Source organism: Falco peregrinus, chromosome 1, assembly GCF_023634155.1.
Source record: "Falco peregrinus isolate bFalPer1 chromosome 1, bFalPer1.pri, whole genome shotgun sequence".
Taxonomy (NCBI): Eukaryota; Metazoa; Chordata; class Aves; order Falconiformes; family Falconidae; genus Falco; species Falco peregrinus.
The window spans coordinates 60739857-60755248 of NC_073721.1; the positions used below are offsets into that span (position 1 = coordinate 60739857).

Below are 15392 nucleotides of genomic sequence, written 5' to 3' on the forward strand. Positions count from 1 at the left end.
GTGCAACTGGTGGAAATTGATCTTAGTTCCCAAAGTTGTTATAAAAAAAAAATATGAAAAAAATATCACCCAGTTTCCTTCCTGTAGCTGTGTCAAAAATTTTCATATTGAAATGGCAGCAAGGACTGTGAACTGCACCCAGGAGGCGAAGGCATTTGGGAGCATACACAGCCACACAGTACACAGTCAAAACCCCAAACCTGTTCTCTGAAGCAGTAAGTGTGAACTTTGTCCTTAATCAAGTAAAACTCTGCCTATCCCATGAAAACTGTGGACCTTTGTTTTCAGTAGCTCCGCTTGATGGCTTTTGTTTGTCCTCTTTTGTTGCAGACCAGCCGTTGTGTGTGTGAAATCCAGAGTTAAGAGACCCTTCTTGCAGTTCATCCTTTCCTTCTGACCCCTTCACTGCATCATCTGCTTTCATATTATTTCCTTCAGCAGACTGTCCCCCATCACTGATACTTGTAGATTCAGCAACCCTAGTCATTTCAGTCTCCAGCTGTTTGTATTTTTTTGGGTCTTCTTCCTAAAGCTCTTAGCAGGCAGGCTTCCTGAGGACTCCTTTAGCTTGCTCCTTGCTCAGGAACTGCAGGAGACACTGCACTGCTGTGTTGGGAAGGATTATTTATAGAAAATCATTCCTCAAATATTTTCTTAATCAGCTATCCTTTTAGCTGTGGAGAGGGCCAGGATTAAGGGAGTACTTGGGTGGGATACTGTGATATTTGCACCCATAAGGGAATGGCAGAAGCTGAGAGGGACAGGGAAATTTCTGTCAATTAGCTCTCCTCCTTTCCAGATCCAGCTTGCCTCTCACACTTCTAATTATAACAGCTAAAAATTCATCAGCAATTTCATGAAACTGGAACCTCTGTGCTTCTCAGGAAGGGGAATAGAGACAGAGAAGAGGAAGATTGCAAAGGAAAAGGTTGATTAAATAGAGAGTAGCCATCTTGTAGAATAATTATAGAATGTTGAATAAATACAGAATATAGAGTTGCCAGTTGTAGAACATAGAGACCGTCTGTTGATGGCCTCTTTCCTAAGACATTCTTTTTTAGGTATAAGGGCAGTTGAAGAGAAGAGGTAAAAATTGTCCTGTCTTGGTTTTGTCCTAAAATAACATAGAGTGTGGTAAAACTTACCAATTGGCATGAAGGGTTGTGATGCAGGACTTGGCCGGGACATACCAATAGAATTCACAGCATAAACCCGCATCTCATAAACTACTCCTTCAATCATTCGCTTGGCTTCGTAGGTTAGCTCTTTTAAAAGGTCAAAGTTCAGTCTCATCCATCGATAGCTCTTCTTCTTCTTTCTCTCCAAAATATAGCCTGAAAAGGATAGCTCTTATGATGTAATAGAACTGCAAATTATTATCACAGGAAAAAATAAAATCACCTATTTTTTTCCACCCAATGGCATGAAAGAGCCAAATGTGATTCAGAATTATTGTGTATAACTGAACTGTTTGAAGCTTTGGTATTTTCCTACAGTTTCCTTTTGCATTACTTTCCTTCTATCTGACGTTCTTACCTGAACAATTATACTTTTCAGAGTAGAAGTTATTTAGAATTTTCTATGTCTGGTATTAGGCTTTAAGCACATTTTGCATGTTGTACGCTACTATCAAGGCATTTAGATGTATGCAAAATAGATACAACAGATCTGGTTTAAATGGTAATTCCTCTCTGGTGAGAATGGTGGAGCATTCACTCCTAACAGCAAAGAAACAAGACAGAGCATTTCCACAGAAATTCCACAGTGAAAGAGAAATTGCCTTGAAATGTGTAAGATGAGACAGAGTTTATATTCTGCTGCAATTCACTGATCTTCACTAACAGCATAATTCCCAAAGCAAAAAATTAGTTGGAAGAACACTTATTTTTGTGTGTGTGGTTTTTTTCTTTTTTATTATTTATATATGATTTATTAAAGAACTGAAGTTAGATCTCTGTGTCTATTGCCAAGTGGTGGAATTGTGGCGTGCTTCCCAGACAGCGAAGATCCCACCTCTGCTTCAGTCCCATGGCGGAGTGGAGCAAGTCCTGGCCACACACAGTTTTTCTTGCTTAGATTCCCTTGGGAAGGAAAGTGAATACAGATGCTCTGTATGATTACAGAGAACCAAGAGAGCTGGATGCACTGCAGAACAAATCTGTAGTATAGCTTAGATGTAGTCTGTATGCCCAGCCCAGAATCCAGGTCTTTAATGCACCTCCCTCACCCCCTCAATATCCACAGCCTTTCCCAAACTATTGTGCTGTTTTTCAGAATGACTAAGTCAGGCTGGGTTATCAGTTCATCTTTTAAACTCTGATTTCCCAAAACTGGGAGTGGAATCTGTGATTCTTGGTCCTTAATACGGAGAATGGCTGTATATCCCATTGGAAATGTTTGTATACATTATTTTCCAGTGACATGCTACAAGTTATCGATGCTTTCTTTCCATCTAGCTATGTTAAATTTCTGCTGCTTCTGTGTTGCAGATAGTACGCCTGGATGTGATGCATATAGACTTTTTTTAAACAGAACTTGTTCTCAAAGACTTCTTTTAAACAGAACTTGTTCTCAAAGCTGTTAATCTTGAACTAGGGAGTGAATAATCAGAAAATACATGGTATGTGTTAATCACTATTCAGTGTATTTTTATGTAATGTATGTCTGTTTCTACCATAGTCTACAGAGGATAAATCTGTAACAGTGGTCAGCTACAATAATGTAAGTCTATAACAAATACATTGTAAAGATTTATGAATCGAGCAGTGTGTGCTGGTGATTCAATCCCTGCTGCTCACAAAGGTCGTGGCTATCAACTTGCAGGTGTCCCTTTGGTGTACCTGGGAAGTTGATTCACAGTGTCTAATGGGGGATGGAGCATGACAGGCATGTTTGTTGACATGCTATAGCACAGACACCATGCATCAGCAGCCTTTCCTGCCTACACTGAACTTCAAAAAGAGTATGGGAGTCTATAGAATGTTTTGGGAAACAAGTGGTGGTGAGCTGAAAGGTTGTATCATTACTTCTAATGTATAAAGTTACTCCTGGCATGCTTGTTTTCAGTAGCTTTTAAGCAGGGTTAATGCTGTAAGCAAAGAACCTATGGTTCCTTTGACATGTTCCTCTTTTTTTTTTTTTTTTTTTTTTTTCTCCACCAGGGTCTGTGAGACTGGGAGGGGTTTCAGCAACTCAGTTTCTGGTTTTCTGCAATTTTAGATAACCATAGTTTCCTGTCAGAACTGAGATGCTTCTTCATTGTGGCAGATCAGAATTGGAATTTTTTAAAAAAAGACCATACTGGGACTATTGGTGACATTTGGTAAAGCAGATTATTTCCCCAAATGCACAGATGTATGATAGATAAAGATACTGCTTTAGTAATACAAAAAGTATATGAGACCCCATTTGTGTAACAGTGAAGATGGAGTGTGAATTTCTTTTCTATATTGGATATAGCTAATAAAGACTGTAGCAGACTGCCTACAATGCCATCTGTAACAATATGAAGACATAAGAATGCGTATGTCTCTTTCCCCTGCCTTTTTAACTTGCTTTTAAAACTTTGAATGGATAGTGCTGCATCTGGGCTTTTTTTCCTCCAGATGTTTTGTTCTAGCTCTACTAGTAGTACAGTCCTTGTGCTAACTGAAGAAACCTCCTCATGTAGTGCAAAGAGTTAGTGGAACGTTAACCGTGTCATTCTGTGAAAACAAAATAAAGAACTTTCAAAGTATGTGTCCTGAAAACTATACAAAACAAAATCATGTGCTTTGCCTAGTAAATGGGGTGTGTGTGGGTGGGCTGTGGTGATGGGACAGCTATTGGTACATATCTTTGCACATAAGTTTGAATTGTTGACTTGCTTGCTTCCTGCCAGAACAGATGAAACCGCAAAGGGCTGGCCCAGTAGTATCTTGTTTATTCCTCCACAGATAACTTCTGTTGAAGTAAATGAGGTTACTTTATTCTTGTGGAAGTGAATAAACCCCAAGTATCCAAAAGCAAATACAAACTTCTCTCTTCCAGATACTATGCAGGGGGTTAAAAGAGTTTTAGAACACTTCTAGCCCTGGCATCCCATATAGCTTTCATTGTATTTCTTTGAAAAGAAACTCAAATTCTGGTGATCTTCATTAAACGAATGGCTAGATTTGGAGTCCAGAGAAATTTCTCCCTAAAATTGGCCAAGACCCTACATTATTTTGACTTTTTTCCTAGGATCCTAGGGAGTTTTATCTAGAAACCACCATGCTCTGCAGAGAACTTAAATTGGTATCAGAGATATTCTTGATTACTTCTGCTTATTTCCTGTATTGCATGGTAACTATGGCCTCTAGGTTTTTACTACAGATTTTAAGGTCATTAAAATGATTGAAAAGTGTTTTGTGAGCAGTGGTGTGTGGTTGTATGTGGAGCAGAATTATGAAGTCGCTTTCTAAAAGAAAATAGATGTAATGTGTAAGCGGTTGAGGTTGCAGACGACTGGAGTTGCTGACTGAGGTGGCCACAGATCTGTGCTGGTATCCCTAGGTAGGTCCAAAGGTTGATCTACAATTTCAGTCTTGAATGAAAATGTTTAGCATAAACTATTTTTGGTATCACCTTCTTGTGCTTTTTTTGGAAGCGTTTGTCTGATTCAGATTGTGCTGGTAGGGGGCACCCTCTCCCTAAAATTGCAGGGCCAGAACCTAGTTGGAATGTTTGCTATGTTAGCTGTGGAGGGTCAGCCTTCCCTAGAGTAAAAGGAGAATCCTGTGCCGTTGTAAAGAACCAACAAAAAAATACAGGCAAGGTTGCTGGGGACTGTATTTTGGTACTTCTTACCAAGTACTGGTTGCCCACCATCGTACTTAGGGGGTTGCCACTGCACAGTACAGTAATCTTCTCCAATGTTGCTGATCTTGGGAGCTTCTGGAGGGTCAGGAACATCTGAAGAAAGTGTGAGAATGAATGAGAGTTGTTACTGTTTCAGTTTCTGTATACAAGTCAATTAAATAGGTTTCTTTAATGCTTTTTCTTTATCATATTGATACAGCTCTGTCGGCAATAGTGGGTACAACTGAGGATGTATTATCTTATTCTAAAGTGAATCTTGCTCTTTGGTGCTTCTGTGTTAGGTTGGTTTTCCTTTAAACACCATTGATCGTGTCTGGAAAGGACAAGGGAGCTGAATAATCAGCTTTTTGCACAAAAAAATGTATGGTAACAAGGTGACACTGTTCTGTAAGAAAAGGCTTGCTCCAGGGTTTCCTATTTTCTCTAGAATTAACTTTATATAGAATATAATGGTGACATGTCTCATTTTATTTGGAGATATTAGTGGCAAATGTCCTGATTTAGGATTTATAAAAGATGAAAAGAAACTTATTATTCACCTAAGCAGTGAATTCTGAATTTTAATACTGTAGCTGAAAGTAACTTTATTATTTCTGAGTTTGCTTATAAGCTGACCCTTTGTCACATGTGTGGCAGGGTATAAACAGTTAAATATGAAAAATGTTATAAAAATTAATAACTCTAAATCATATTCCACCTGCTGTTCTGTGATTTGTAGTGGCAATCTGTTTATATCAGAATCATGATGTCTCTATTCTATTAACCATTTACTGCTTATAGAATAAGGTGATCTTTGCTTGAAAACATAAACCACAACAAAATGGCAAGAATTTTTTTTTATCTCAGACAAGCATGAATCATATACCTCAGAATGGAATGTCATTTATAAAATGATAGGATCACTTGAAATTGGAAATACATAAGGGAGTACATAGATTTCAGCTGGGAGTTGTTCTCTTACCTCTTGACAGAAGTGTTTTTCACAGGTAGTTGCCTTCTGCTAAACTTTGTGATTGCTAGTATTCCTGCCTTTATGACCCTTTTCAGTTTTTCTAAACTGAAAATCAGAAGCTGCCTCAGTCTGAGGAGGGTGGGTTTCAGTGAACTCAAGATGCTCTCATACTCTGGTTGTTTCCTTCCTTCACTTACCGATAACTTTGACTGTGATATCAGCCTTATCCTCTCCCACTGGATTCTTAACTATAACTCTGTATACACCCTCATCCTCCTTTTCTGCTCCTTCAATGATGAAAACACAGTGATCTTCATGCATCTCCACACGAACTCTGCCTTCAGACTCAAACAGAAGCTGTGGGCGGTGAAAGTAACAAAGTCACTGTAAGTTTTGCTGGGATAGTCTGATGAGCCTAGTGTGTAAGCTGGTGAAAATCTTCAAGTCATTGAACATTATAAAAATTATTGAAAAGTTACAAGGTTTTTCAAGTTCTACTTGTATGCAGAAGAGAAAATATAGACTAAGTGGCTGACATAAAAAACATTTGGGGAAATTGGCTCTGAAAGTCTGCAGCTTGTTAAGATTCATTGCTAGTTACACATGCCCAGTTATGTTTCAATGACATTAATCAGTACTTCCACAAATTCCTGCTTGGGATAGCTGCTAGTACCGATGTAAAGAGTTTCATGGATAACAGTTGGGTGCTATGTAAATTCAAGAAGTTTTGCAAATTTAAATGATTGAGCAAACCTTCCCGATCAACAGTATCTACATTTGGCATCAGATAGCATAGACTTGAACAATTTCCCTCTAAAATAATTACCATGTTTCTTGTAACTTTTAATGGCATCCCTGTGATTTCTGTCACTCAGTGTCATATAGGCTACTTCTTACTCTTCGCTGAGCTGAGGTCTAAACATAATGAACACAACTTTGCTGTACACTTATAACACATTTCTTCCTTCATGTGTCTGCTTATCTTAGAGTTAGAACAGGAACTATTAGAAAGCATATGCGCCTGAAGAGTGATGAATACAGCAGAACCCTATCCCTGAGAAAGGTTTATTGCTGCGTAATAAATGAATTTTTGACTATTAAAATAAAGAGTATTTATGAAAAAAATGGAGACTTCTGGAAAAAATAGAAACTTGTGGAAAATCCTCTTTCACTGTGTTGTGCATATAGTCACTCTCTTGATCCATTGTCATCTTTTCCAGTGTCCTGTAAGATTTTGCCCTAGGGTTTTTTTCCCTCTAGTTATTATTGAAGCTTACAGGTTAGTGAGGGGAGGAAAAAAAAGAGATAAATATTTGTAAGTACATTTAGAAGAGTTTTCAAATAACTGCTTTGATTCCTCTTAATCAATCTACCACGTGGCAGTGATTAAAAATATTTCCTTGATCAGCATCTTACTCCAAAATTATTCACCAGATCTCTTGTGCCCATTCAAAGTGTTTGGTAATTACCTTTGTGAGGCAGGATGCTGGGCCTGATGTGCTATTTGCTCCACCAGTTTTAATATCTATTGACTTCAATTTTATTTCCTTCTGAATGTGACCTTTTATCTGGAAGATGCTATGCATATTTGTGTGTCTGCATAAATCATAAGCAACTTACCTTACTATCAGTATTTGTATCACTGCTGTTTTCTGAGGGAGTCATGGAATCATCATTGCTTCGAACAAGGTTGCTTTTCTAGATAAGCAAAGAAATGCCAGAAAGTAAGCGAAGTCTGAGCAGAACAGTAAAGCTGTTTCTGTAAGACAGAGCGGTCCATAGGTTTGTAAGCAGGGGGTTCAGTATGGAGGTGTGATGAAAGCAAAGAGCAAAGTGAGGCGGCAAGCTAACCTGGAAAGGAAATAAACTATGCAAATGTAAAAAGCAGAAAAGGAAACAGATGTATCAGATTGCAGTGAGTTAAGGGGAGGATAAGTCAGCAAAACCAAATTTACAGCTTAAAGATACATGACATTCCTGCAGTAGAATTGTAACGGGATGTGGTACTAGTTACTCATCTTGTCTAACTATGAAAATAAGGATTACTTCTTTTTGTAACAACGGGATAGTAAGTTGATTTAGATGTTTTAGCACGCAGAAATATAGTCAGGTCTGTAACATCAAACAGTATATTCTGAAGCTGTGCTACTGTTTGTTTAGGATTTCATTAGTAAGTATATGTTATACATCTTTCAAATCAAGACTGGCTTCTTTAACACATAGAGACCTCATACCTCAGAAATACCACTGTATAGAGGTTGTCTGATATCCCGTCACCACTGATATAATTTTGTCAGAGAAGCTTGTGTATGAGAAAAGTCAATTTCTCTTGGTTCCCAAAAGAGACAAATGGCTTTTTTGTTCCCATACTAATTCTGCATTGCAGAAAAAAAAGTCCTAACTGTTGTTAAATATGCTAACCTGAACAAAGAATGCAACAGGATTACGAAGAAATGAGATTGGGGAAATTAATTTGCAATGGTATATTGTCTATATCTACACCTATGGGAAGTGTAATGATGCTGTACAATATTATGCAAAGTATTTCTGTGCTTTGTGCTAGTTATAGCTCATGAGCCTGCAGATGGTGGGGGTGGGGATGTTCTGATATAGCCAGAAAGGAAGCTCACAGTTTGTGTCTAGCTTCTAAATTCTTTTCTTGATAAGGTAAATACCAAGTGTTATCTATTTTCACTATCCCAAATAGTTTTACCCCAGTGGTCTGCTAAGAAGATATTTTCTTCTGACTGTAGAATTCTTGAGAAAGATTAAAAAAGAAGCTGCCATCTCCAGAACATGTCCATCCTGTCAGGTGAAGGTGATGGAGATGACTCATCACTTATTTCTTTTTCTCTGAGGTAGGAAGTGAATAAATGTGTATGGTATCTTACTGTCTGCATATACAAATGTCTACTCATATGTACTCAGCCCCTTCTTTTGGAACGGTTCAGGAAAAGAACAGTTCAGGACGGCTCTCACAAAAAGAGCTAAATCCCAAACAGCTGCATTGCAGATACATATTTTTTTTCCTGGGGATTTTAAGAAAAATAGAAGCAAGATGAAAATACTTGTAACTAAGAATTGTAAATTAATTGTGCCTTCCTTGCCTCAGTTGTTGTGCTGGGTTATGCATTACCTTGTTTACTTTCTGCCAGATGACAGTGGGTGTTGGATCTCCTGATATGGGAACATCCAGTCTCAATTTGTTCCCAGCCACCACGACAATAGTGTCAGGGGACTGGCCCAGACAGTCAAGGTGGATTTTGGGAGGTTCTATAGAAAAGGCAGAGAAAATAAGTTTTAAATATAGTTTGAGTATTCTGTATGGAAAAAAAGGTGAAGAGTCATACATTAAAAATGAAAATACTTTGCTTGCTTTGCTGTTGAAAGCATGTTTACTTGCATATAAATAATGACCACTGTTCTTACCTTCTCTTGGTACAAAATCAATCTTGACCTCTGGGGAAGAAAGTGGGGGAAGGAATAGGAGAAACAGATCAGAAAACAGAATTTACATAGCATCTACACCCACAAAGTAATGTTAAAACTGTTCATCATTAAAACCTCATAAGGCATAAACATCAACAGATTAACTCAAACTGGAAACTAAGCTCTGTAAAACAACGTGATAATGATAACACAACATAACAGGGAAAAGCAATGTTGCTTATGTTAAAGTATCAGGAAAGAGATTGTGTGCTTTTTCCTGGTATGACTATGATTAATGCCATAATTTTATATCTCTGGAATTCCCATGACTTATTCTGAAGATAACTTACCCAAAAACTGGAGCTTGGCTGAAAGGTTGTAAGCAAATCCCTGAGGGATGAAGGAATAATCAGCCTCGTCATCTGGTGTTACGTCCTCAATAGTTAGCTTATGGATTCTGGAAACGTGAACAAATATAGTCCACTCCCTTACCTCTCCAGGAGAAACCGTACTATCTCACAAGACAAGATGCAGGCTATAGGATATTAACAGACACTGCTGTTTCTTCTCCCCTTGCCCTACCATCAAGTCAACAACCACCAGGACTGTAGACTGCTGTACTTTCAGTATTGAAGCAAATCCATGTCAGCATATGAATGGATTTTTCTTATCAAGGTAAATGCATCCTCTAGTGTGAACAGAGGAAGCAATTTCTCTGCTTTAGTCCAGTCCTTTCCCCTTACAAGGGCAGTTGTAACGCTGCTGACTGGTTTCATTTCATCAGATTGCGACTGCAATAAATTCTGGAAAAATAAGCTAAAAATTAATGCTCCATCCCTGTAGTACTGTAAATTCAAAACAATACAGAAAAGGAATACCAAGGACAGCTTTACCTAACATGTAATGTTTATGTATCTTTTGAATTTCCTTGGTCTCCATTTTCAGTAGTAGTTAAACTGCGAAGAAACCTGAGCACAGAATTGCACAACTGTATGCGTTAATATAAACGCTCGTTTTCGTGAAGGGGTTTCTGCATATGTGCTATCTTAATCTGTCTAAATACTACTTCTAATTTTAAAGTTATCAACAAGGTGTTTTCTAGATTGAATACCAAGGAAAGAATGAATTCTGCTGATATGCCATTCTGCTGCCATACATGCAAAACGTACCAACACTGAAAGACTGCATGCATACCAAAGCAAGTCTGTGACTATGTCGATTGCATATGAGAAGGCTTTAAACTTATTTTCCTTCTAGCTGGAGCCAGGATGAAGTCTTATTTTATATTCCTATCCCCTGAGATACTAGTTCCTGTGGATTGTAATGCAGTACCCAAGACTGTACCTGATTTCTGAAACAAGATTTACCTGCCGATATGAGAGATCTTTATCCTTTCATCTGGGACCACCTCCTTCCCATTTTTCAACCAGATTCCTTTCACGTTTTCATCAGAAACTTCACACTTGAAGACTGCCTGGTCGCGTGCCTTCACTGTCAGGTCTGCGATGCTCTGATAAACTTCCAGCTTTTTCTCTGATATTGTGAGAATAATCGATACACACATCAAAAAATCGGAATAGCTCTGTAAGTAAATGGTGTGGATTTACTGAATAGAAAGGGCTAGGGCTGAGCAAGCTGTTTGTGGAAGAGTGAAATATGAAGGGAAATCCACAGCGTGCAGGGCTTTAACAGGATTGATAGCTAAGCACCTGTTGTTATCAGAGTATCTATTACATCCAGCACGCAGGTCTGAGTTCTTGAGGCCTTTATTATCAAACCTTATGCCCCTTATTAAGTTGCTGTTTCCCCTGGCATGGGGATTATGCTACTCCTGTGCCCTATCCTAGAGAAGGTTACCTTCGGCCTGTTTTCATTTCTCAGCTTCTCTGGTTCTGTAATATTACCTGTGCCTACCTTGTACGATTAGTTCAGCGACTGATACCCCACCATTGGTCTTCACCGTGTAGTGTCCACTGTCCTCCTTGGATGTCTCATTAATAATCAGATATTGCTTCTTTCCATCTTTCTTGAATCGGTATTTGAATGTCTCTTCCCGTGTCAGCTCAATCCCGTCCTTTTCCCTGCAATGCCAAATAGCGTTGAGTCATTTTTCTGTGGTTGGGAGAGGAGAGTAAGACTCAGCTCGATGTTACTAGAGATTGGAAGACACAAGATAAATCCAATCTTTGTAGCATTTCAGGTTAGCAAAAGAGACCATTGCACAAACGTTATTGGAAGCACGCCTGGAACGCTTCTAGTTTGACCGTTAATCTTCGCTTGAACCTCTGGTTCAAGAGAGTTCACTCACAAGGAAGTACTTTATTATTATTATTTCTATGCTACAGGTAAACATGAAAATATATTCATTTCTGTAGAAGATACAGGGATGAAGACACACTTCACCAGCAGGGAATTTACTATCTTAAAAGCTGACATAAAGTAAAAGGGACTTTCTGGGAAATGACTTAAAAGTCTTAATTTTCCTGATGTGAATTATAATTGTTACAAATTCATGGTTTGTGGGCATCAGTGAAAGAAGAAAATTTTAGGATGGATTTAAATGAAGATGTATTTTGGATTTTGTTACCCTTTCCATTCAAAGATGCTGTGGTACATTTAAGACATTACTAAATTAAGCTTCACTTTTCAGCCTTGCAGGAAATTTAATTATTGTAATTTTCAATTGTCATAAAGGGAAACGAGCAGAGAGGATTCATGCTGTTCAGTCAAGGTCACACAAAAATACATAAAATGTTTTAAAGATTTCCTGATCCTTATCCTAAATAACTTCAACAAGCTATAAGAAAATAAGTTGCAATTTCGTTGACTTACTCCTTTGATATAATTTTTTTCATTATTATTTTAATATATTTATATTATGTTACTTGAATACTGCTGCAGTTTGTAAATGAAAAAAGTTTTCTCTTTGATATTTACTTATGTGGAAAAAGAAATAGAAAAGATGATCTGCTTTTAACGAAGTAAGAATTTTCTTTCTATCTTGTATTACTTCCCTTAAGCTGAATATCCACTGGTAACCAATAACAAATGATCTTACAGGATAGCAAACTGAAATGCCACTTTGGGACTAATTAAAATACTATAGCTCAAATTTCTGGGTAGATGTATGCAAGAAAACCTTTTGCCTCTTAGTCTGCTGAAGTGAGTCACACGATCAAAACTTCACAGCAGAGACAGGAATCTTAAAACTTGTGATTTAGATGTACGTACCTGCTGCAGCTGCATCCCCCCTAACTGTCCTTTACAGCACAGCATATTGGAATCAACAGGTGGTTTAGAAAAACACAGGCCTCCCTACCAGACCACAGAACTACACTACTAGTAAGGGAGGAAACAGAGGATGCCTGTAACAACCATGTGAAACACAGTGCGTAGTGTTATGTCAGGATGATGTTTCCTCTGTTTGCTGAGTGACAAGGGGTCTGAGGCCATGTGCAAGATGCTCTCCTGAGGCTGATATTCTCATTCATGCAGATTAGTTCTGGAACAAGTGCTACAATGCAATGTGTGAACATTTGCTGAGCTGCTGAGAATGGACTGTAATCCCGAAGTGCAGCATGCTGCTGTGGCAAAACCAGGCACGTGCACTGTGGCTAGCGTTCTAAAGTTGAACTTTTAAATCTATTTTTTGGTGATTTATTTTGCCATGTGGCTCATGAAAGATATCTGAGTGTTATATTCAGCTATTGGTAAGAGAGAGATTTCTTGAAATCTTGTCTAAATAATGAAAACGGACTTTTGCAATGACCAGTGTCTTAAATCCCTGGGAAGGGAATAGTGCATTTCACTTTGTTTTACTGACTAGCACATTGCTGAATGCTGTATGTGAGTAGAAAGTTTGCAGAGGGGGGTACTGACAAATAGTGGAATGATAAAACAGTAAACCTCAAAAAAGAACTGCCAGATACCATTTGGCTTAAAATAATACTCTGCTGCAGTGAAAAGTGAAAAATTTCATAGAAGGTAATGTTACAGACACTTCCTTTGGTAACGAGGACAATGAGGTAGAGGAATCTACTTATAATGAAATGTAAGTGGAGGATTTTATAGAACCGTAGAAGTGTTGGTTTAAAGACCACTGTAGGTCATCTGGTCCAGCCTCACACTTGAAGCAGAACTAGTGCAATAATATGTAGGTCAGCCATGGTTTATTCTATCAGTCCTGAACATTTGCAAGATCAAATATCTGCTCTCAACTTTGCCATGAAACACCTCTTTTCTCTGGAAATGCTTTCCTGTTTCAGTTCTAAGGATAAATTTGTGAATGTGTTCTGAGATATCACTGATGTAGGCACTATGTGATAATGGGGACACATAGATTTATTGTTGTTGTTATGTTACAATACTTTGCTTTCATTAGGAGCTGATAAGATGACACATCCAGCATTCAGAGATGGAAATATCAGGTCAAAACTATGTATTTTATTAAATCTTTGTCTTCAAGAATTACATTATTTCCAAGACCATCTGAAGTTCAGAAATAACTATTCTGTAGTACTTCATAATAATAACGTAAGACCTTTCTGGGTGTTCAGGCAAACATTGTTTCCTGATTACTATGAAGAGACCCTTCTGCAAGCCCTAGTCTGATGGCCATGCCTAAGAGGCTCTAAGCCTTATTTCTGTCTTGTGCAAGTCACGTAATGGCTTTTGTTCATGTGCTTGTGATTTTATGTGCCAGGTTTAAAGGGTACAAGAGCTATAACAGGTGCCCTGTTAGTGCCTGTTACTTGCCTTAAACTGTTGATTATTTCCCTAATGAGCCATAAAACTGGATTTCTTTCTCCATATTGTGTTTCATGTTTTCTCTGGACTCATCTCTCCATTGTCCAAAAGACTCCCTCTGTTGCCAAAGAGCATTGACTGAGTCTCACGTGATAAAAGCAGTAAAATACGGTGTAAATGTCTAACTGCTCAGTTTTCTGTTGCTATGTTTTGAAGAGTTTCTCTGACCACTTGCTGCATTTCAGGCTGAGACAGCTGCAGGTTTGCCCTTGTCACACCAAATGCTCATCCCACATATACCAGCTCTGCAAGATGTATGGGAGTTGTTCAAAGGCATAGGATCAAAGTGCGGCAGCTGCACTGTGCTCTGAGAGGGACAGATCTGGTTGTCACCATCTCTTGTGACCAGGCGTCTGTAAGCAGTTCCTGAACAATAGCATGTGTGTGTCTGTACATGTGGCTTCAACAGTGTAATGCATATGCTGAACTAGCTCTTGGGCTCTATTTAAATTCTCAGTTCCTTCCTTTGGGAGAGCAGATGAGTGGTTGGCACTTTCCAGGAATGTAATGGGCATTGTGGGAACAGTTGATAACCATGTGCCTGAAGCTGTTAACAAGCACAAGAGAATTTCATCTGGTAGAGAAATGAAGTGAGAACAGTGTGTGTAAAACCTGGTATGTGAGCACTGCCTGCTGTGCCTGCCCGGGTAGCGTGAACCTTCCAGCTTCCGCTCAGCTGGAATGCCCAACAAAAAGGTCTCTATGGTCTAAATGTTTATCATCGTAATCCTGCTCGCTGCGTATGCATAATGACTGACTTTGCAGGATCGCCACAACAGATATGTTAAAATAAGTCAATGACCTTCCCTCTCTGTTTCAAGAGACACTTACGTTTTACCTAAGAAAAAACACTTTAAAAAAAAGAAATGCACACCTCACTGTAGTTGAGAAGCCCAGAAGTACAGCAAACTCCTCTCAATACAGATCTGTTTAGTATGGGCAATAGTTAGATATTGCTGTCACCTGTTCAGAAAACTTAACAGCTCAGTACAGTCAGTAGCATCCTGTAAGCACTGAACAAGAGATTCTAGAGACATTATAAAATATCTATACTTATAGGAGGAGGATCAATCTTTTCCTGAAAACAGTTATGTAGAATGCCACTTTCCTTTTTATTCCACAGCTTTTGTCCACAAACTATGGTCTTAGATTGTCCAGTGAAGAGAGATGGTTTCATGTTGTTGTGTTGTGGGTTCCCTGCCCCCCCCCCCCCCCCCCCCCCCCCCTTTTCTATTACCTTACCATTTCACAGTAGCTCCTTCCTCAGACACTTCACACTCAAACTCCACCCTCTCTCCAACCATCACCATCTGGTCCTCCAGTGGGTGGGTGATCAGGATCGGAGGCTCTGGAAATGAAGAGACCT

At 38.7% G+C, this 15392-nt stretch overlaps 1 protein-coding gene across 1 annotated transcript in view; it reads right to left on the reverse strand.

Moving 5' to 3' along the window:
- Positions 1-15392, reverse strand: part of MYBPC3 (myosin binding protein C3) — a 61395-nt gene that overhangs the window by 18833 nt on the left and 27170 nt on the right. Inside the window, exons 15-24 of the mRNA XM_027785134.2 lie at positions 15269-15374; positions 11135-11301; positions 10588-10753; positions 9571-9677; positions 9221-9250; positions 8928-9064; positions 7412-7489; positions 5989-6148; positions 4828-4932; positions 1146-1334 (exon numbers count right to left, since the gene is read on the reverse strand). Coding sequence (XP_027640935.2) covers positions 1146-1334; positions 4828-4932; positions 5989-6148; positions 7412-7489; positions 8928-9064; positions 9221-9250; positions 9571-9677; positions 10588-10753; positions 11135-11301; positions 15269-15374 — 1245 coding nt within the window. The remainder of the gene's footprint in view (positions 1-1145; positions 1335-4827; positions 4933-5988; positions 6149-7411; positions 7490-8927; positions 9065-9220; positions 9251-9570; positions 9678-10587; positions 10754-11134; positions 11302-15268; positions 15375-15392) is intronic.